Source organism: Triturus cristatus, chromosome 4_1, assembly GCF_964204655.1.
Source record: "Triturus cristatus chromosome 4_1, aTriCri1.1, whole genome shotgun sequence".
NCBI lineage: Eukaryota > Metazoa > Chordata > Amphibia > Caudata > Salamandridae > Triturus > Triturus cristatus.
The window spans coordinates 920,475,629-920,498,229 of NC_140585.1; the positions used below are offsets into that span (position 1 = coordinate 920,475,629).

The 22,601-nt window shown below is 46.6% G+C and overlaps 1 protein-coding gene across 8 annotated transcripts in view; it reads right to left on the reverse strand.

Moving 5' to 3' along the window:
• The window catches only part of SBF1 (SET binding factor 1), a 1,208,265-nt gene that overhangs the window by 864,273 nt on the left and 321,391 nt on the right, over nucleotides 1-22,601 (reverse strand). For all 8 annotated transcript variants that reach the window (XM_085653743.1, XM_085653740.1, XM_085653741.1 and 5 more), the window contains exon 5: nucleotides 16,557-16,667. In XM_085653743.1, the coding sequence (XP_085509869.1) occupies nucleotides 16,557-16,667 (111 nt within the window). The remainder of the gene's footprint in view (nucleotides 1-16,556; nucleotides 16,668-22,601) is intronic.

Here is a 22,601-nt window from a genome sequence, read left to right on the forward strand (position 1 = left end):
GCTCAGCATAACTAAGAAGATCAATACTCTCAACAGGTTAAAACAAGGGTGCGTGCTGGCGCCCTGAATTTTTAACATTTACATCGCTGACCTGGACGAGCACCTTCGGTCAATTCAATCTGACCCTCCAAAACATGGCAAAATACCTACACCTAGCCTTTAATATGCAGCTATTATCGTTCTACTAGGGCAAACGCCAGTAGACTTGCAACGACTAATCACCGAACTTGGAGCTTACACCACTTCGGTCCAACTAACCATCAATCACCAAAAGAGGAAGGTGATGCGCTTTGTCAAACACTATAAAACCGACCGTAAAATTCACTTGGACAAGCGACCTTTGACTGAGGTGGATTCGTACAAATACCTAGGCTTTCAAATTGACCGCAACCTTGACTTCAAGACACATCTGGACCAAAGTCGCACGAAATCCAAACTGCTCAGTTTGCCTTTAAAATCCTAAAAAACAAGCTCGCAGGATGTTCCACCGGTCATCTACTAAAGGTTATAGTAGCTAAATTGCTGCCTTCCATCTCATATGGTACGGAAATCTTGAATGGCAACGACGCCACAGGTCTAAACCTAGCAAAATCAATCCCATTCAAGAAACTGTTTGCAATCCCTCGCCATATTTCGCAAGCTCAAATCCAACTAGAATATGCTCTAAGAAACCAGATCCCCGATAGACAAGGTGCACTAGCCAAGTACTATTGGAGGATGCGGGATGCAGAGGACAACACACTCGCCTATTATTGTTGGGTAGAAATTGAAAACCAAGCCAGGCTTAAAAACGCTATCATCAAGGTTTTGAAGGCCTCGCTCTCGGCACTGCAGCTAGAAGAAGCCTGGGCTCACTGTTACTACCTATCCCGGCATTAAATATGTGGTCAATCAAGCCATAAAACAGTATTCTTTATCATTTGATAAAACAGCTCTAGCAAAAAAATCCCATGCCTGGACCGTGATAGATATACCAGAGGCTGCAATCCCAACCTTATTTGCTAGATCATTTTCCTTATTAAAAAAACACTTTTTCTCACTACTAAGGCTTGGGTTATATCCATCAAAGGACCTAACCCCGAAATGGAATTACCCATGGCAAACAAAGGAATGCCGCCTATGCAGAGTACGAGATGAGTCCTTATTGCATCTTATATGCATCTGCCCTGCACTAGTAGAAACACGCAAAACGGTCCTTCGGGAGGTCTTCAGGAAGGAACAAATAAGAACTTGTAGAGCAGCAGTGATTCATTGTCTCGGGGGCTCATCAATCCCACTGTTCTGCAGAGCTATAAACTTTTTGAAAAACGCGGCAAAAGAACTGGACAAAATAGAATCCGCCAACCAACTAAAGTAGTTCTAGAACATTCGGCTTCGAAATCCTTCTACTGTCCTGCTTACATGTTAATACGTTTTAAAAATATAATTTTCTACATTTTAAAAAATAACAAATGTATATTTTATGCATGTTTTACCCATGGTGTTTTTCTCACCCTTTTATGATTTTTTTTTTATGAAATCAAATAAAAGTATATTTGACTTGAGGTGTGCTTAAGATCTATTGTTGCCATGTAATCTCCGTTTTGGATTTGTGGGATTATTTCCTGGAGTGTAGTCATTTTGAAATGCTGTGTCAAGATGAATTTGTTTATGAACCTTAGGGCCAGGATTTGTCATAGTGATAGGTCCTGTTTGGGAACTAGGAAATACGGGGAGTAGTTCCCTTTGAAAATGTTCAGTTTTGGTACCAATTCTATTGCTTGTTTTTGAAGAAGTTCTTTGATTTCTGAATGTAACTGTGTAAGTTCTGATTTGAGGTACCTCCTTATTTTTAGTGGGTTTGCTGGTGGTGTTTTTGTCAGTTCTATGCAATACCCGCATTTTACCAAATGTAATATCCAATTGTCTGTGGTGATCTTTCGCCACTGTTGTAGGTACTGTGATATTCAGCCTCCCACTGGTGGTGTGTGGGTCATTTTCTTTGCAGGAGTCAATTTGAGCCATTCCCTCTTCCTCTAGAGGGCTGGCCCCTGCCTCTTCCTCGAAAGGACTGCTTTGGTTGTTGTTGCCAACTCAGGTATCCTGCTTGCTAGCTTGTTTGTTGACCATTTCCTTGGCCCTGTTGTTGATGTGACATTTGCTGTCCTTGAACAAAGGATCCTATTCCTGTGGGTTTTCTTCCGTTAAACCCTCCTCTTTTGAAGGTACCTCTTTGCTGTAAGGCTTCCATGGCTCTTGCAGTTTTGTTATCTTTTTTAATCTGCTAGAGAGATTCATCCACTTCTTTTCCAAAAAAGTGCCTCCCCTATAAATGGTCTGTTAATGATGGAGGTTTGAAACTCCTGCTTAAAACCTGATATTTTAAGCCAGGCAGGCCTTCTTAGAGTGGTGCCTGTTCACATCTGTCTGCTGGCAGTGTCTTCTGCATTTAAGGCATGTTTTTGCCTACTTGAACAATAGATTTAGCCCTTTTCTTGTCCACTTCGGGGAGCTTGTTGATGAGCTCCTCGATGCCATTCCATTACTGGTGTCCACACCTGTTCAGCTGGGCATTAGAGTTTGCAATGTGCAACAGCGTCAATGCTATCTTTTGCATTTTTCTGCCTACCACATCCATACGTTTGCTTTCTTCCTCTGGGGGAGGTCCACTGTTAGAGAGGGCATTTACTCTTCTCCTGGCTGTGGTAATAATGATGGAGTCAGGCACTGTGTTTCCCTGGATATACTTAGGGTCCTTGGAAGAGGGTTTGTACTCCTTTTTGTCCGTTGGTGTTACCCCCTTGCTTGAGAGTGGCTCCGTTGCCTTGGTCCAGGATGCTTGGTAGCATTAGTACGTATTGTGTCCCCTTGTTGGCGGTGGCTAGTGTTTCTAAAAAGAAGAATGAGTCTCCCTTTTCCTCTTTGAGGGGAACTCCAAAAGAGTCAGCTGCTCTTTTTACTAGGCTGTTGTAGAAGACTGTCATCTTGTGGGGATGCCTTCTAGGGATAGCAGCATATCTCCTCCTCTGGGCTTTCAGTGTCGAGGTCATTCCAAGTGTCCTCGAAATTTTCAGAGGGTTCCTCCTCATCTGGCGCCTCGACGTCTTTCTCGAGATAGTCATGGCCAGGTTCGGGGGTTGGTGGGGACTCAAGAATTTCCTCTTCTTCCCCTTCGGCATCGCTTTGGCGACGGGGCTCTTGGGAATTCGGAATTCCTTGAGTGAGGCGTCAAACTCCTTTTTCTGGAGGAACATCGCCATTTCGGCTTCAAGTCGTTTCCTTTTCTTCTCGACTTCGAGTGTTCTCTCGGCGTCAGAGACCGGAGATTTTCTTTTCTGGCTGGCGCATGCCTCTGGTTTTGACGGCGTCGCAGTTCCCTTTGGGGGTTCGTGTTCGAACTTGCTTTCAGCGCCATATGAGATTTTCCTCATCGGCTAACCTCTGGTAGGGTTCCGTGGGGTTCCTCGGATCGTGGCTGGCCTTCAATTGCCTTTTTCTTCAGCGTCGGGCTGCCTTAGGCTGTGCCTTATTATGTTGGCCCTTTGGTTCCGACGGATGTGTATGGTGTCTTACCTTATCCGTCTTCTTCTCTGTATCCTTCGCCATCTTTTTGTGGGCGTGGGTTTTTTCGGTGTCTCCCTCTAGAATTTCAACATCCGATCCTTCGTGTGTCAATTCTGCTGGAACTTCCTGGTCCTCTTCGTCACTGGAAAAGCATATGTCCGTCATGAAAGGTTTTTTCGATGCCTGGGACATCGTTGCATAGTGGGCCTCCCTCTGCTTCAGCAGGTCCTGAGAGTTTTCGGCTGGACCACCGTGCAGGCCTCACTGTCTTTGTCCTTGTGGTCTTTGGGAAGGCAGAGGTTTTCACAAGTCATGTGGATCGTATTGTGCGAATTTGTGGGGGCACTCAGAGCAGAATTTTAAAGGGGTATTTTCCATGGCCCCTACCTTGCCATTTGTGGACGATTGATGTCTTCGGTATTGGAGGTGTCATTCTCAGAGTTAAACTTTGCTCTCCGGTTGCGATATCGATGGTGGTTTTCCACTCAAAATCTCAACTTTTATCTTTTTCGGGAATTTTTCCTGAAAATCTTTGGAGCGTTCCGTCTTGCTTCCAGACCCAATGGCGGAAAAAAGAATCTGAAGATGGCTACCACGCACAACAACCTCCAGGACGCCGTCTGACATCACACAGGGGGCGTACCGGGCACCAAATGTTGGTCAACGATGCCCAAAACAAAAAAACAAAATAAAAAAAACAAGCAAAATAAAGACTATTCCAGACTCAACCACTAGATGGCGGAATGATGCACAGCATGTGAATCCAGAAAAGGATTCATGCTGCAAAACCATGTTTCTGTTGCTTTTCGTTCTCCCACCCCTGCTCCTAGCTGTTGCACCTCCACCCCTCCATTTCTTGCTTTTTTCCTTTTTTTAAATTGCTTTTTTGCGCAGGCCCAGCAGCTGCACACTGTTACCAGGTCACATGTTTATTTTTGTGCTCCAACGTTTACATTTTTTTAACATAACTTAATATTTGAAAATGTCAGTCTGCAATCTTGAAATGATTGCAGCTTAAAATCCTTTTTCCTCTCAGAAAACCCATTTCAAAGCATTCTAGGATGTCTCTAGAGCATCTGAATGCGACGCACTACCTGCCATTCTTAATTCTTTTTTTTTATAGTTTTCACTATACTTCACAAACAAGATTTGACAACCTCAATAGTTTATCCTTCACATTTTAAGTGTGAGACGTACTGGCTTTGCCAAAGCTTATCATGTATTGAGTGTGAAGTATAGCTGTAATGTATATTTCAGGTGATGCAGAGTCAGTACAAAAATTAAAGAGAGGTAACCATGGTACGTCTTCCACCTCTGGTCGTTAGTCTTGGGACATATTAACCAAGTCCTCACTAGTTCCCCAGGCTGCTTGGACAAGTCTGCAAATTCCCCTACCCTACACCACTGTTCAGATCATAACTCTTTCACATACTGCACTACAGCATATAAATAGCTACATTTGCTCTGCTCATTCCTCTGTAATCCGAGGTTTCTTATTAGCTCATACCACTCGCTCATTGAGTACCACTATACAATGCACACCTTTTTCTTAACTCGTAAGTCTACACAGTGTGTAGCACCCTCATGCACTGCACACCTCTTTCATATGCTTTCTCATTAAACTTCATTAACTATGTATCACCTCAAAGGGGAAGCCTCCATGCACGAATTCAGATGTACAAACATGGCAAGTGTCTCACTTGAGGAATATCAGTGGTGACGTGCCTGATAGTGTGATTGTGAGAGCACCAGCTTTTATAAAAAGATTACCAGATCGAAGTATCACATATTAGTGGTGCATGATCAAATCAGTGCTTTATAAAGACAACTCTAGGAGATGATACAGTTGAGGCCTGTTACAGAGTGATATAATGAGGACAGAGGACTTAAAAAATAGAGCAGGTGAGGAGAAAAAAATATGACCATACCACTCCTTCATCATCCGCGTCCAGCTGGGTAAAAACAAATAACAGTCAGTGAGAGAGAGTGGGAGGGGAAGAGATGGGAAGAAGAGTAGGAGAGAAAAAATTAAAACAGAAAAAAACAGAAAATACTTCTCAAACCAACAGGTAAACAATACATATTCAAGTCCAACTCAACAAACAAATTCACAAGCACACATTCTTATGCACTGTATTATACGCAGAACTCAATACCACACCCACACTCAAAGATGTTTTTATGTAATCAGTAGATATTAAAGGCATAAGTTAGCAGGCACAATGTTCATCCTCCCCACCACAAGCAGTTTTCTTTTTCTAGAAAGGAATCGCCAAAGCTGGATGTGGTGGTAGAGGGAGACACGACATGACAGTCTAAAATATACAGAGTATCAAAAAGTTCATACTTGTGAATGGTCACAGTAAGTCTGAGTTCCCTATAGTACTACTCTTAGGATCCTGCATAATCACTAAATAGCTTGCGAAATCAACAAGATCATACACCACAACAGAGCATCGGAAGGTTTTTGTTCTCTCCACAATGGCTCACTGTCCCTGGAGATTTCAGCAAACAGTCAAAATTAAAATAGTCCTTCCCAGATCTATTTTCAGAATTACTAAAACTCATTAATCCAGATAGCAACTAGCACTCAACATTGCACACTTCAGGAAAGAATAAAATTATTCCACCACAGAAAATATCCCAGTAAGGAGATCTGGTGGGCCAAATCCAACAGGTTGAATGACTTTACATCACAACACCCATAGAATTAAAAATTAAAATATCATTTTATTGGCTCAAAATAATTGCCAAAGCATGTGCTGCAATTTCTATTGGCGCGGAGTACCAACTATATCTTAAACTTTAATTAAGAATATCCTCAGCATTCTAGATCTGAATACTCAAATTTCGTTGCAGGTCCAGTTGCTCTAATCAATCATTCTCTTCATGAGGAAGTAATGGTGGTATATTGGAAACAGACACCAGATGGTCAACATGATTAAAACAGGATAGAGACAAACATCATCATAATGCTGTGGGAATGTAACAGCTCCTTCTATGTATGCTCTTCAAGGCATAGACTATTAACATCCTTCAGATTTGAGAATTTGCTTAATGTATTTTAGATAGTAAGTGGTTTCCCTGGGACAACTAAGTTGTTGTCAAATGTAGGTATGGCCTTGTAAATCACCTAAACTGAAGTCCATTTATCCAATTTATTTTAAAACAAACTCTCCAACTTATGTTTCAAACGATGAACACAAAAGCCTACAGCGAAAACAAATGCTCTCGACCTGAACCATTATGGAACAAGAAAGCGTCTTCTCAATTATGTGCAGCCACAATTTTTATACAAGTTTGTGTCTCTGTTAAACAAGTTACTTACTTCAGTAAAGCTCTTCCTAGTGGACAGTCTACCTAACCGCAGATTCAGCACTTTCTGACTTCATGTAGACAGGAGCCAGAATCATTTCCAGCAACTGTCCCCACAAGCAGCCTTTGGGCTCAACAATGACTTTGCCCCGCCTGTGGAAGTGACAGCATTGAGTCTCATATAAGAGCCAACTGTGAGTGCTGATGTCAGGTAACAATAAACCATTATGTGGCCTCAGACACAGAGCATCAGTAACATAATGAAAACCATGACAGTATGCAGAAACTAACATGGGAGTTATTAAAACCTTGAATTTTACTCCACAAAATGGGAAGGAGGGTAGGAAGTGAGAAATCTACAGTTTAAAGAAGTATCCACAGTAAAAAGCACTATGAAGGTAAGTAACTTGTTCTTCTGATGGATACTTATTACCCACAGATTCCTTACCATCAAATAGATACCAAAGCAATACCTCCAAAAAGGTGGAGGGCGAGTGGAGTGAACACCAGAAAATCCTGCAGGACAGAGCAGGCAAACTGGCCCTCTCTGTGAATCAAGCAAGTAACATCTGATGAAGGTGTGGATGGATGACCATGTAGCCACCTGGCAGTTGTGAGGCGCTGGAAAACTCATGGCTAAGGCCACTGTGGTAGCCTTAGCTCTAGTAGAATGAGCATGAAGGCACACATGAGGCTCCCCCTTAGCCAAGGCACAGCACATTTTTATGCAGAGGACAATTTGTCTAGATAAGGTACGTATCTGGACTGTCTTCCCTTTCTGTGCTCTAAAAACCCGACACAAAAGTTGGGCAACCACTCAGTAATTGGTAGTTCGATCAAAGAAAGAGCGAATGGTTCTTTTGGAGTGCAGCCAATGAAGCTACTCCTTAGAGGGATATGGTGGAGGAGAAAAGACAAGTAGTGTGTTAAACTTCCTCACTTGGAAGGGCAACATCATCTTTGGTAGAAAGGATGCCTGGGTTTCGAAGTACCAACTTGCCTGGAAAGAAGGTGGCAGATAGTGGTTGTACTGACAGTGCCTACTCTTTACCAACACAGTAAGCAGAAGTAATTTTAATGAGGAAGACAGTCTTAAGGTCAAAGAACAAATGTTCAAAAGGTGTGCTCTGTAAGAAAGTTAGAGCCAAGTTACGGTCTTTATAGGTCGAGTCTAGACAACGTGCATATGCTGCCTTCGAGACATGCTGTATCTACTCAATGGGCTTTCTGAATGCCCATCGCTTTTCATTGGTTCCTTTGTGTGCCTTCCTAAATTCCTTATTTTTAAGTAGTAAATCGTGGCTATTAGTCCCTCCTTTTGGTGGGTCGTTCCCTCCTGTGGGGACTGGCTCTGATACATGTCTTATGTTGCTTCTAGCAATTTAAGTTAGTTACGGCGCACTATTTTTTACAATTGCCTTGGCTTGTGCATTTGGAATTTTGTGTTGGTTGGCTTTCTGAGGCAAATGTGTGCAGATGTTTGCAACCACACACTTTTTTTCCCGTTGAGAAACACACTGGTTAATTTGATTGCCTTTTTTTGGAAACACACATGGCATTCGTGTTTTTTTTGTGATTAATAATAAATACACGGAGAGAGCCGATGCTAAGACCCCACCAATGCCCATTACCACTGCCCGAGTCTAACAACCAGTGCAACCTGATCCGTAGGAGCAGCACCACCAGCTCTACTGAGGACCATGGCAGGATGCAAACCTATTTTTATCAGTTGGGTTAAAATTAGTCATCATCCCGGGAACTTTAGGGCAGGGCTACAAGTGCTGTGCAGTTACAGGAACCCGCCTCATTAACAATAAACACAAAGGGAGAGCTGATATCAGCCGAGCCCCCGCCCACGTCCTGTTGCCACTGCCCAATGCCCGATAATAGCAACCAGTGCAGGCTGAGCCATAGGAGGAGCAGCTCCAGCACTACCGAGCACCAAAGCATGGTAGAAACCTACATTTTTTGTCTACTTAAAAACAGACATCATCCTAGAAACTTTAGGGCAGGGCTATACAGGAACCTGTCTCATTGTTCTGCAGCTTGTGTGCAGAGAGAGGCATGTGCAATGGGGAAGAAAACGGTGATACTGGTATGACTGACTGCTCTGCGTGTGTGGCAGTGGGGTACAGTTGGTTGTGAGGCAAAATCGAGCAACCCCTGTTGGTTTTTGCCAGACTCCACAACCAGCTCCCACAGCACTGCTTACCCGACCCACCACCCCTCCTATGTTGCTGCTTGCCCGCCCCCAACTCCCCCTGCGTCTCTGCCTGTCCCGTCCCTCTCACAGGAGAACTCCAGCACACTAAATTAATTGTTAATCTTGCCGTTTGTGCAGACGTTTTAACCCACACCCTGTTTTATTTCTGGTTAAATACGGACATCATCCGGGAACTTTAGGGCAGGGCTAAGAGTGCTCTGCTGTAACAGGAACCCGGCTCATTGTCCTAAAGCTTGTTTTATTCAACTGGAAGCACGTACAGCTTGCTAAGGTTTTCCTTGTCTGTTTGTAGGCAATAAAATGTTTTGCTCAAGTAGCTTGTAAACCCCCAGTGCACAACCCGCTTTTAAACCATTTCTGTGGGGTTTAACAGATGTCCTGCACCATGCTCCGTAGGGCCTCACAGTATGGGTGTGAGGGGAGTCGGGTAAGCAGCAGTGTATCTGGAAGAGAAATTACTTCGAGACACTAGTGCTCAGCTCCTGATGGGGGTCAGAAGTAAAAACTGTAACCAGATACTGAGCCCCAGAAGCACTTTCTATGCTAAAGGTCCCTCCCCCTATCTGATTGTCTGGAGATTACCAGGGTTAAAGCTGCACACAGGTGAAGGTTTAAGACAAAATAATTACCTTGTGCAGATTTAGAAGTGTTACCAAATCTACATAATAAAAACTGTGCCAATTCAATCTCTTTGCAAGGTCTATTTAAAGAGAAGTTTGCCTCTTGCTAGTAATCACCTCATACGAAAAGTGGCCCCCAACTGCTTTTCAGGGATTTCTTATTTTTTATTTTATTAAATAGCTTGCTAATTACAAAGGCCCAGTTTTAGAATAATTGGTGTACAAACGTCCTTTGGTGACCATGTCCTGGCCAGGGACCCCTTAAGACTTTAATGCTGTCCCCCTTAAATGCAAGCAACCAGTAGGTGGTTCTTGGTGGTTTTTAAGTACATTAGATTTTATACAACAATGTAGTCTTGGTCCAAATAAAATGGCTGTTTGGGAGTCTACGAGGTGCGATCGGATGTTGAGAATCGCCCTCCTTTGGCTATTACTTACCAGTAAGCCAGTGTTTTCAGTTGTCCACTGCAACATCAGCTATCCACATAACACTGCTTTACTTAGACAAAGAGCAGCTCTTCTGCTTGTGGCCGACTTGAGGGAACTTCATATAATCAGCCTGCAAATTATTTCTGTAACAATATATGAAGTTTGCTTTGTAAGCCGAATGGTTAATGCTCGTCTCTGACTCTGCTGGCTGCCTAAGCTAGTACTCAGAAGAGCAAGGGGAAAGTGTAGCCTGACCAGAAGCCGGTGGTAACAGTGGTACAATGATGGGTTTTGTAATCATATAACTAGTTAACCCTGCAATAGAACACTGACATAAAAGTATTCTGCTACATCAAAAAGCCAGTTGCCACCATATCCGGCACTATACAAACTACACCAAACGTAAACAAGCATTTGCAATGCAACAGGTCTCGCATTTACGGAAGTTTGAGCTATTGGCATTGTAAAGGACAGTGCCTTTTATATTATGTTTTAAAAACCAAAACATAAATATAAAGCATTGTTATTTACAATGCCAATAGCTCAAACTCGCATAAATGCGAGACATATTGCATTGTAAATGCTTGTTTTTATATGTAGTTGTTCAAGTTACCATAATTTATTTTTACACTAGGATGCACTGTTGGGAAACATTTGATCTGGTTACGCAGCCATGTACTCTGCAGGCTGCACCCATAGAACTATGATGATTTTATCAAGAAAGAACCCTTCCTACTTAAAAAATGTGAAGAAAGTAAAAAAAAAATTCCGTATTACACTGGGAAATTGCCACACACATCACATATATTTGGTTCATCTGCTTTTAGTGTATTGTGGAGTGGTCTAAGCATTTTTTAACCTTTTGACTTCCGAAGACCCCATATTGAATCGCTACTGGAAGCTGGGGACCCCCGCTTAAGCAATTTTAGCGTTTTGAACCTCACGTATACCCTTTCTATGCAGTTATGTATCTATTTATTTTATTACTTTACTCCTACTTACTCTATTACTTTACTATTACTTTACTCCTACTGTAGTAAGAAAAAAAAGCTTCACCTCCCTCCAATGCACTCCTCTCCCCCTCCTTTAACCTATGCATTCAAACAGGCTCACATGTCCATGCTCAAATTAACAATGTATACTTCACAACAGTAATCCACAGTTTCCCCCTTGGGTTCCAGCATAGCTCCCTACTCGCCAAAAAGCTCTTCAATGCCTCGTCAGGGGAAGAAAGCGCTATATAAATACAATTACAACATGACAAATAAAGCTGCAGCACCTCATTTGAAAGCCAACTTTTTTCCACATCCCTTCCTATTAAAGTTGAGAGGCACTCATGCCATAGTTCACTGGCGTGGCCAGCGATAACTCCAATGCTGTACATCATGTTGCTGCTATAATCTGCTGCCACCACAATGACAAACATAAACCTCTCTTGGTAGTTCCTGACATCAAACAACAAGCATGACAAATGAATGACAAAATTCTGCTCAATGACACACTCACTAAACAAAGTCTCCCCAATAGACTACCAATAGGCAGCAATCAAGTGCAACCATGGCAACAGGCTGCAATTACTCTTGGTCAGAGAGAAAGGTTACTGTAGAATGTTTAAGATAAATTGGTGGTAAATTGAGAAACCTTATAGCAGACGAGGAGAATATGTTTGAAGCTAGAATAGAGGGGGTATTAGATCAAATTTATTAAGGCCATATTTTGTAATGGCTAGTTAGAAATTAACATACTCGCTGTGCTGTAATATTACTGAATGAGGCTAGTGGCCCGATATGTTATGCTGCTGATAATGAACAGTCAACGCACTCCAAGATTTCATGCTGCTAATACCAAATCAGCTTTTAACAAATCACACAGACAGCATGGCATCTGTTATTGATGTAGGACTTAAATGGGACCACGATAATACATCAGGCGCTCTGTATTCAGTTAGATTGTATGGGTCTTTCACAGGCACAGAGTTCATTTGTTTCGTCCATCTTGTGTAACCCAACGGTCACACGTTCCAGTTTGGTTAAGATAGCTCAGGGGGTTATGGACGTGCTGCAAAAACGTTCATGTACTGCATAGAGTAAACGTCTGACTCCTTCTAGAGCTAACAAACGTTTACTCTCCTGATGGCGACATGTTAAGTGCCGCCCAGTGTATGATGCTCACTCAGTCTGTTTGAATTCTGCTTTCCTTGACATGTATCATTGATTATAGTCTCTCAGTGTTCTGATTGGGATGCAAGGGAGCAGGTTAGTGCTACATGAAACATACATGATACCAATAGGACTCAGTCTGAGCTCTACCTTGAAGGATAGCAAAACTAAAATTATATTTGAATAGACACTTTCTTCATTGCACTCCCTATTACAGCCCATATTCCTCTAGTCTCTCTCTTTCTCCATATACAATATGTGAATATATTACATCTTCCCCATCATACAAACTGCCTCTGTTATCCACCTTCTACTGGGAAGTAACACTGGGAGACGAACCATGAACACAGCAGAGCTTTCAATTTCCCTCCCTCCCAACCTCCCCCGTCCTCCAACACTGAAACTAACTAGGAGGATGAGGGGGAGGGGGACGAGGGGGTAGTGAAAGCGTGTTACACGCACGCTGTGTTGAAACGCTAGCCCTACGCGAGGACAGGAGAAGTGCACGCGTACGGAGTGCACAACTCCTGTCCCCCTTCGGCAAAGAAACCGCCGACAATAGGTCTCGCCAAGGCGAGCAACACATGCGCTGCATCGCTAGGCGAGACCTAAAAACACATGGTCAATAGAGTAACTTACAGACAGAAGAACAAAGCCAACTTATCAGTGCTGAAAACCTAGGTTGGAGAGCGAAATAAATATTGCCTCAGGAATGCAATCAGGCTCTTGCGTGATCATTTCTGATAACACTAAGCCACACAGTTATTACTAGTTTCAGTCAATGAACACACACATTCTTCATCACTACTACAGTCTTGTTTTCATTGTTTTGATGAGACATGAGAGAGTGTAAGAGGGAACGTTTGTCAACTGTGTTTTATTGGTCAGAAAACAGTTATGATTTGTGTTTTTCACATAACTTTTGCATGCAACCTTTTAATTGACAGTACCATTGCGCTGGTAGTGCAGTGTACCATATTTTTTCTGATTTCTCCCCTAACAATTAGCTAATGAATCAAATGTTAGGTTGAGCTATTTTATACTTTAATTTTGGACCTACTCAGGTAGCAGGTATGTACTTTATTTCATATTAGTTAGATTGGTTTAATACCTGGTGGTGTGTTACAAACAATAGCAGGAGTGCTATATGCACTGTAACTTATCGACCCAAAAAGATGAAAGGCTGATGCAGCATTACCTGCACAGGAACTTATGACCTAGACAAAAGTCACAGTAGATATCAATCGGGTGGAAGGGCTCAGCTCACTCAGCTGGCTTGCCAAGGACACCCCCCCAAACATCTCAGCCACATTTCTCTCAAATAACTTTAATTCCGGACATTTTTTAAACTCCCATTTCTCTTTCATTTATATCAACATTGAATGCACAACAGCTATTTTTCAGTGCTCTTGAAAAACTCCACAGTTGCCTATTTCCCACCCAAATCTGCACAAAATAGTAATTTAAGAATGTAATTTATCAATGCAGTATAGCTCTACCATTCCTGGCGGCAGAACACTCAGGATAATGTGCTGCATGGCTACATACTTATAAAAGTCAAGACCTATTGGCTATGCCAATGCTTGTTTTAAAAAGGAAACAAAAAAGAAAGAAAAGATGAAAGGCATCTGGATAGGCATAGTAACCCTTACGGCACCCAGGTCCCAAAAGCTGCATGGGGTCAATTTATAGTGGAGCCTTTTATTAGATTTATCAACTTGCAATTCAGCTGTATGTTTTCATCAGACGTTATGATCTCAATGAAGGTGAGAGGGTTGTTCATGTATTTATTTAAAGATGGGCCTAAATTTCAGTCTAGTTAAAGAATCAGTTTTTAAAAGAGAGTATTCTCTTGTGAAGTACATGTGTTCTGAACTCTGCACAGCGCTGGAGATATACACTGTTCATGAATATCAGCAAAGCTCCTATCACAGATAAGTGATTATAAATTTGTAATATGCAGGCTCGATAGGTCTTTCATTTGTTAGACTGGAGCTTTGCGTTCTGCCCACGCTGGAACATGAGCATGGGTCTAGCACAGCTTATCACTGCCTCATCTCGTGTACAGAATGGGCACAGCAAGGGCTTTTTGCCCCTTTCAAATTGGGAACCACCAGATGGTGGAAGAAAGAATGGGGAATGAAGATAAATGTATGAAATTCACCGAGTGTCAGAGAGCAGCTGCTGATCCACAATGTTTCTAAAAACTGGCAAGATTGTGTATACACACAAGGATATGGGTGTGTTGTGTATAAAGTATACATGTGTACGTGTAACAGCTTACTAACTACATATCAGATCGCTACAGAAAATGTTTCCAGTCCCACCACCCCACAGAAAGGATACCCACAAGCTGAGAATGACAAAAAAACTTGAGTATGTGATCAGCTGTTATCATCGAAATTGAAGCTCGTTCTGCTGCAGCGAATTCTCTCACAATCTAGTGATTGGACAGGAATAGTACAACACCTTTTCATTTATGTTTATGTTGCCGCTGAAGAAGTGACCATCACCATGATTAAAATTCAACAATGTTGTTGAGAGCTGTTCCATCAAAAAAAGTCATGCCTTGGTGGGAGGACCTTTTAGGTCTCACCATAAACAGTGCACTTCTGTGGCAAGACATTTTGTTAGCTTACGGTGGGCTTAGAGGCCGTCCACTGCTTACCATTGGTTAGCCTCATCATAACTCAATAACTCAATTGATTGCTTCTTATTTGAGGACTTGTGTGGGCTTTACTTCCCAGTCATGAGTTTATCCCTCTCTTGCAGCATGGAGGCATGAGTCCCTTTTTCGTGAAAATAAAATCAAAGTGAGAAAGAATCCAGAAATATGTGAGACAACGTATCTGAGATATAGTACCATCTATAGTTTACCTTATACATATTCTCTGTAGATATACTACAAACATCCAGCTATTGTATACCAAATATTTTGACAACAGTCACTAAAGATCTCTTTGCCCAGGTCAGTCTCCTATGCTCTCATACATGCCATTTGCTCTTTGTTTTTTTAATCATATGTTAAGGCATGATACAGTACGTATTAAAACCCCTAATCAATTGGTGTTTCTAATGTTGTCATTTATATTGTGATTCCTGTCTTGATTTTCAAATGCTTTACTGTAAATCCCAAAAATCTGCAGTGTTGTTCGTCAAACAAAATCTATAACTGATAGGTAGGAACAATAGGCGCTTGAGAAGCAGGCTCAGCTATCCCTAGTTTAAATTGTTTTATTTTCTAGTCTTTTTGGGGTTCATTTAAACAATCATGGAAGCTGAGAGGGTTGCATACATGTCTTTCTCAATGCTAGGACTGCCCATACCTGTATCAGCAGTGAGTATAAGTAGGATTATTTACTATTTTTGATATCCTTGGTTTGCATTTTGTGAATAACCTTACAAAAGTACCACTCAGATCAATAACCTTGGCAATAAGATAACTGTAATGCTGATCACCCTGGAAAACCAAGAGATTTCTAGTTAAATCTATTAGTCTAAACCTATGTGTCTTTAAACAGGTAGGGGATGCTTTCACACTATAAGGTGTTATGCCTCTATCCATTGCTTGTTTTTGTGCAGGCAGTGTTTTTACCTACCTATGGTTAGTAATACCTGAAAATATCTCTTCATTATGCATTTTTGACCAATTTGCATGTTAATTATCAATCTTTTTCCCCAGTACAGTTTGAGCTTGCTTTAGGAATCTTGTAAATATATCAAGGATTATTTTTACTGACTTTTACAGAATCAGTAGCCGTTTTCATATAGAATTGGATGTCGTGGGTATTCCTCTCCAATATCTTCACACAGTCTTACAAAGATGTCAAACGGTGATTGGGAAAACAAAAACAAAAAACACAGCAATAATAGCGGCTTTTGACCCCGTTTATTACCCAGATAAGAAGCAGCACATGGATGAGAATTCTGAACCCTTTCACTCAAAATACTGCCACTATAGCATGAGTTCTTGAACACAAGAGAGCAAAACTACCAAGCTCTCTCTTCTTACTACAGCAAGTGTGACAGGTTTTTTTCTTTTGCAAAAACAATTGTACGATCTCTCTTTTCACTGGAAAGGCACTTGCCATGTGTCTTCTCCTAACATCCACTCATTGAAGTGTATTGTTGAAATCAAAACCCACTCTTTTTAAGTGGATAAGTGCTTTTTCTATGATCAAGGAGAGACACAGAGTTAAATGAACAGCAAAGTAAGCAACAACTGTCATGTCCAATAATATAATGTTCAAAGAAGTGATTAACTACCTGAGAACCTCCAGTGATAGGGATAGTGCATGTTAAGAGGTTTCCAATCACAGTCTCCAGCGGCGTACTCAAGTCATCCACATAGATGGTGTAAATCAGACCTAGGGAATTCTGGAGAAAAGAAAAGTTATAATTTTATGAGCAGCAAAAAGTGATGAACAAAGTGAGCAATACTGTAGCCACAGCCTCCTCCAGATGTGGTTTTACTAACTGTGAATCTGCATTAAGTAAAAACAGGTCACATTTTTCGACCCACAATTTTATGTCTGGAAACATTGTCCCTCTCTTGGAAACTCGTAATGAGGCCAAAAGTGTAATTCTGTGTAATTCTGAAAGTCTCTGTATGTCAAGCATTACATCAAGTGTTACTCTATGTGGTAAGAAATAGTGAGTGTTAAACCAGGTGTATGTAAATGAAGTCACATTAGGTACCCCAATATACAGAATGCCATGCTGGATTTGTAAATTGCAAAATCTCATGCTTCCAGGGAAAGGAAATGTAAAATATTAAATGCGAGCAATGCAGTTTTGCCTGCATGCAGTGACTGAACTACAGAGCCTCTCATGCTTTGGATGCAGAGACTTCCATGCAAATGTTTAGGACTGCATGTAAGAACAAGCATTGGCATAGCCTATAGGTCTCGCCTTTGGGACCTTATAAGTGTTTAGTTATCCAGCACAATATCCTTGGTGCAACAACATCAAGTGTTGCATGGCTAAACACTTATAAGGTCCCAAAGGCAAGACCTATTGGCTATGCCAATGCTTGTTTTGAGTGAGTGGCTCGTGCAGGTATGCCACTGCGAGGTAGAGATGCTGTGAGTGCTTTTACAGGAGTCCCTATGACATTGCGCCTCTTCAAAACGTATCTTGGGTCTGGTGTAATACTTCTAGCCCCTATTCCCGTCTTCTCGCACCCTATGCATCCTTAAATGTCCGATGTACAGCCGGGGTTGACACTCCTATTACCCCTGCCCTGGTGGTGGACGTGGTGGTGGATGTGGTGGTGGATGTGGTGGTGGATGTGGTGGTGGTGGACGTGGTGATGGTGGACGTGGACGTGGTGGTGGTGGACGTGGTGGTGGTGGCGGTGGTGGTGGTGGACGTGGTGGTGGTGGCGGTGGTGGTGGTGGACGTGGTGGTGGTGGCGGTGGTGGTGGTGGACGTGGTGGTGGACGTGGTGGTGGTGGCGGACGTGGTGGTGGTGGCGGACGTGGTGGGACGTGGTGGTGGTGGTGGCGGACGTGGTGGTGGTGGTGGCGGACGTGGTGGTGGTGGCGGACGTGGTGGTGGTGGCGGACGTGGTGGCGGACGTGGTGGTGGTGGCGGACGTGGTGGTGGTGGCAGACGTGGTGGTGGTGGCAGACGTGGTGGTGGTGGCAGACGTGGTGGTGGTGGCAGACGTGGTGGTGGTGGCAGACGTGGTGGTGGTGGCAGACGTGGTGGTGGTGGCAGACGTGGTGGTGGTGGCAGACGTGGTGGTGGTGGCGGACGTGGTGGTGGTGGCGGACGTGGTGGTGGTGGCGGACGTGGTGGTGGTGGCGGACGTGGTGGTGGTGGCGGACGTGGTGGTGGTGGCGGACGTGGTGGTGGACGTGGTGGTGGACGTGGTGGTGGACGTGGTGGTGGACGTGGTGGTGGACGTGGTGGTGGTGGACGTCGTGGTGGTGGTGGACGTGGTGGTGGTGGACGTGATGGTGGTGGACGTGGTGGTGGTGGACGTGGTGGTGGTGGACGTGGTGGTGGTGGACGTGGTGGTGGTGGACGTGGTGGTGGTGGACGTGGTGGTGGTGGACGTGGTGGTGGTGGATGTGGTGGTGGTGGCGGATGTGGTGGTGGTGGCGGATGTGGTGGTGGTGGTGGCGGATGTGGTGGTGGTGGCGGACGTGGTGATGGTGGCGGACGTGGTGATGGTGGTGGACGTGGTGGTGGACGTGGTGGTGGACGTGGTGGTGGACGTGGTGGTGGACGTGGTGGTGGACGTGGTGGTGGACGTGGTGGTGGGGTGGCGGTGGTGGACGTGGTGGTGGTAGTGGACGTGGTGGTGGTGGATGTGGTGGTGGTGGACGTGGTGGTGGTGGACGTGGTGGTGGTGGACGTGGTGGTGGTGAACGTGGTGGTGGACGTGGTGGTGGATGTGGTGGTGGTGGACATGGTGGGGTGGACATAGTGGTGGGGTGGACATAATGGTGGGGTGGACATAGTGGTGGGGTGGACATAGTGGTGGGGTGGACAGTGGTGGGGTGGACATAGTGGTGGGGTGGACATAGTGGTGGGGTGGACATAGTGGTGGGGTGGACATAGTGGTGGGGTGGACATAGTGGTGGGGTGGACATGGTGGTGGGGTGGACATGGTGGTGATGGTGGTGGTGGGGGACATAGTGGTGGTGGGGGACATAGTGATGGTGGGGGACATAGTGGTGGTGGGGGACATGGTGGTGGTGGGGGACATGGTGGTGGTGGGGGACATGGTGGTGGTGGGGGACATAGTGGTGGTGGGGGACATAGTGGTGGGGTGGACATAGTGGTGGTGGGGGACATAGTGGTGGTGGGGGACATAGTGGTGGTGGGGGACATAGTGGTGGTGGGGGACATAGTGGTGGTGGGGGACATAGTGGTGGTGGACGTTGGTGGATGTGGTGGTGGTGGATGTGGTGGTGGACGTGGTGGTGGTGGTGGACGTGGTGCTGGACGTGGTGGTGGGGGACGTGGTGGTGGTGGACATGGTGGATGTGGTGGTGGATGTGGTGGGCGTGGCAGTTGTGGACATGGTGGGCATGGTGGTGGGTGTGGCGGTGGTGGACTTGGTGGTGGACAGGGTGGTGGTGGACATGGTGGTGGTGGTGGACGTGATGGTGGACGTGGTGGTGGACGTGGTGGATGACATGGTGGTGGTGGACAACGTGGTGGTGGACATGGTGGTGGTGGATGTGGTGGTGGACGTGGTGGTGGATGTGGTGGTGGATGTGGTGGTGGACGTGGTGGTGGACGTGGTGGGGGACGTGGTGGGGGACGTGGTGGTGGGGGACGTGGTGGTGGGGGACGTGGTGGTGGGGGACGTGGTGGTGGGGGACGTGGTGGTGGGGGACGTGGTGGTGGGGGACGTGGTGGTGGGGGACGTGGTGGTGGGGGACATGGTGGATGTGGTGGTGGGCGTGGCAGTTGTGGACATGGTGGGCATGGTGGTGGTGGACGTGGAGGTGGGTGTGGCGGTGGTGGAGGTGGTGGACTTGGTGGTGGACGTGGTGGTGGACGTGGTGGTGGACGTGGTGGTGGACATGGTGGTGGTGGACATGGTGGTGGTGGACATGGTGGTGGTGGACGTGGTGGTGGACGTGGTGGTGGACGTGGTGGACGACATGGTGGTGGTTGAGGACGTGGTGGTGGACATGGTGGTGGTGGACATGGTGGTGGTGGACATAGTGGTGGACGTGCTGATGGTGGACGTGGTGGACATGGTTGTGGATATGGTGGTGGACGTGGTGGTGGTGGGCGTGGTGGTGGGGGACATGATGGTGCACATGATGCTGGTGGACGTGGCAGTGGACGTGGCAGTGGACGTGGTGGACGTGGCGGTGCTGGACATGGTGGATGTTGTGGTGGTGGTGGTGGTGGACGTGGTGGTGGTGGACGTGGTGGTGGTGGACGTGGTGGTGGTGGATGTGGTGGTGGTGGACGTGGTGGTGGTGGATGTGGTGGTGGTGGACATGGTGGTGGTGGACATGGTGGTGGACATGGTGGTGGACATGGTGGTGGACATGGTGGTGGCGGACGTGGCGGTGGACATAGTGGTGGTGGACATAGTGGTGGAGATTGTGGTGGAGGTGGTGGTGGAGATTGTGGTGGAGGTGGTGGAGGTGGTGGTGGAGATTGTGGTGGAGGTGGTGGGGGTGAACGTGGGGGTGGACGTGGTGGTGGTGGATGTGGTGGTGGACGTAGTGGTGGTGGACGTGGTGGACGTGGATGTGGTGGTGGACGTGGTGGTGGTGGACATGGTGGTGGTGGACATGGTGGTCGTGGTGGACATGGTGGTCGTGGTGGACATGGTGGTCGTGGTGGACATGGTGGTGGACATGGTGCTGGTGGTGGACATGGTGGTGGTGGAGGACTTGGTGGTGGACGTGGTGGTGGACAGGGTGGTGGTGGACATGGTGGTGGTGGACATGGTGGTGGTGGACGTGGTGGTGGTGGACGTGGTGGTGGTGGACGTGGTGGACGACATGGTGGTGGTTGAGGACATGGTGGTGGACAACGTGGTGGTGGATATGGTGGTGGTGGACATGGTGGTGGTGGACGTGGTGGTGGACGTGCTGATGGTGGACGTGGTGGACATGGTTGTGGATGTGGTGGTGGACGTGGTGGTGGTGGACGTGGTGGTGGGGGACGTGGTGGTGGGGGACGTGGTGGTGGGGGACGTGGTGGTGCACATGATGCTGGTGGACGTGGCAGTGGACATGATGCCGGTGGACGTGGCGGTGGTGGACATGGTGGATGTTGTGGTGGACGTTGTGGTGGTGGTGGACGTTGTGGTGGATGTTGTGGTGGTGGTGGACGTGGTGGTGGTGGATGTGGTGGATGTTGTGGTGGTGGTGGACATGGTGGTGGACGTGGTGGTAGTGGACGTGGTGGTGGTGGATGTGGTGGTGGTGGATGTGGTGGTGGTGGACATGGTGGTGGATGTGGTGGGGTGGACATAGTGGTGGGGTGGACATAGTGGTGGGGTGGACATAGTGGTGGGGTGGACATAGTGGTGGGGTGGACATAGTGGTGGGGTGGACATAGTGGTGGGGTGGACATAGTGGTGGGGTGGACATGGTGGTGGGGTGGGGGACATAGTGGTGGTGGGGGACATAGTGGTGGTGGGGGACATAGTGGTGGTGGGGGACATAGTGGTGGTGGGGGACATAGTGGTGGTGGGGGACATAGTGGTGGTGGGGGACATGGTGGTGGGGGACATGGTGGTGGGGGACATGGTGGTGGGGGACATGGTGGTGGGGGACATGGTGGTGGTGGGGGACATAGTGGTGGTGGACGTTGGTGGATGTGGTGGTGGATGTGGTGGTGGTGGACGTGGTGCTGGACGTGGTGGTGGGGGACGTGGTGGCGGTGGACATGGTGGATGTGGTGGTGGATGTGGTGGTGGGCGTGGCAGTTGTGGACATGGTGGGCATGGTGGTGGTGGGTGTGGCGGTGGTGGACGTGGTGGTGGTGGTGGACAGGGTGGTGGTGGACATGGTGGTGGTGGACATGGTGGTGGACGTGGTGGTGGTGGACATGGTGGTGGTGGTGGACGTGGTGGTGGACGTGGTGGATGACATGGTGGTGGTGGACAACGTGGTGGTGGACATGGTGGTGGTGGACGTGGTGGTGGTGGACGTGCTGATGGTGGACGTGCTGATGGTGGACGTGCTGATGGTGGACGTGGTGGACATAGTTGTGGATGTGGTGGTGGTGGACGTGGTGGTGGTGGACATGGTGGTGGGGGACATGATGGTGCACATGATGCTGGTGGACGTGGCAGTGGACATGGTGGTGGACGTGGCGGTGCTGGACATGGTGGATGTTGTGGTGGTGGTGGACATTGTGGTGGTGGACGTGGTGGTGGATGTGGTGGTGGACGACATGGTGGTGGTTGAGGACGTGGTGGTGGACATGGTGGTGGTGGACATGGTGGTGGTGGACATGGTGGTGGTGGACATGGTGGTGGTGGACATGGTGGTGGTGGACATGCTGATGGTGGACGTGCTGATGGTGGACGTGCTGATGGTGGACGTGCTGATGGTGGACGTGGTGGACATGGTTGTGGACATGGTTGTGGATGTGGTGGTGGTGGACGTGGTGGTGGTGGACATGGTGGTGGGGGACATGATGGTGCACATGATGCTGGTGGACGTGGCAGTCGACATGGTGGTGGACGTGGCGGTGCTGGACATGGTGGATGTTGTGGTGGTGGTGGACATTGTGGTGGTGGTGGATGTTGTGGTGGTGGTGGACGTGGTGGATGTTGTGGTGGTGGTGGACGTGGTGGTGGACGTGGTGGTGGTG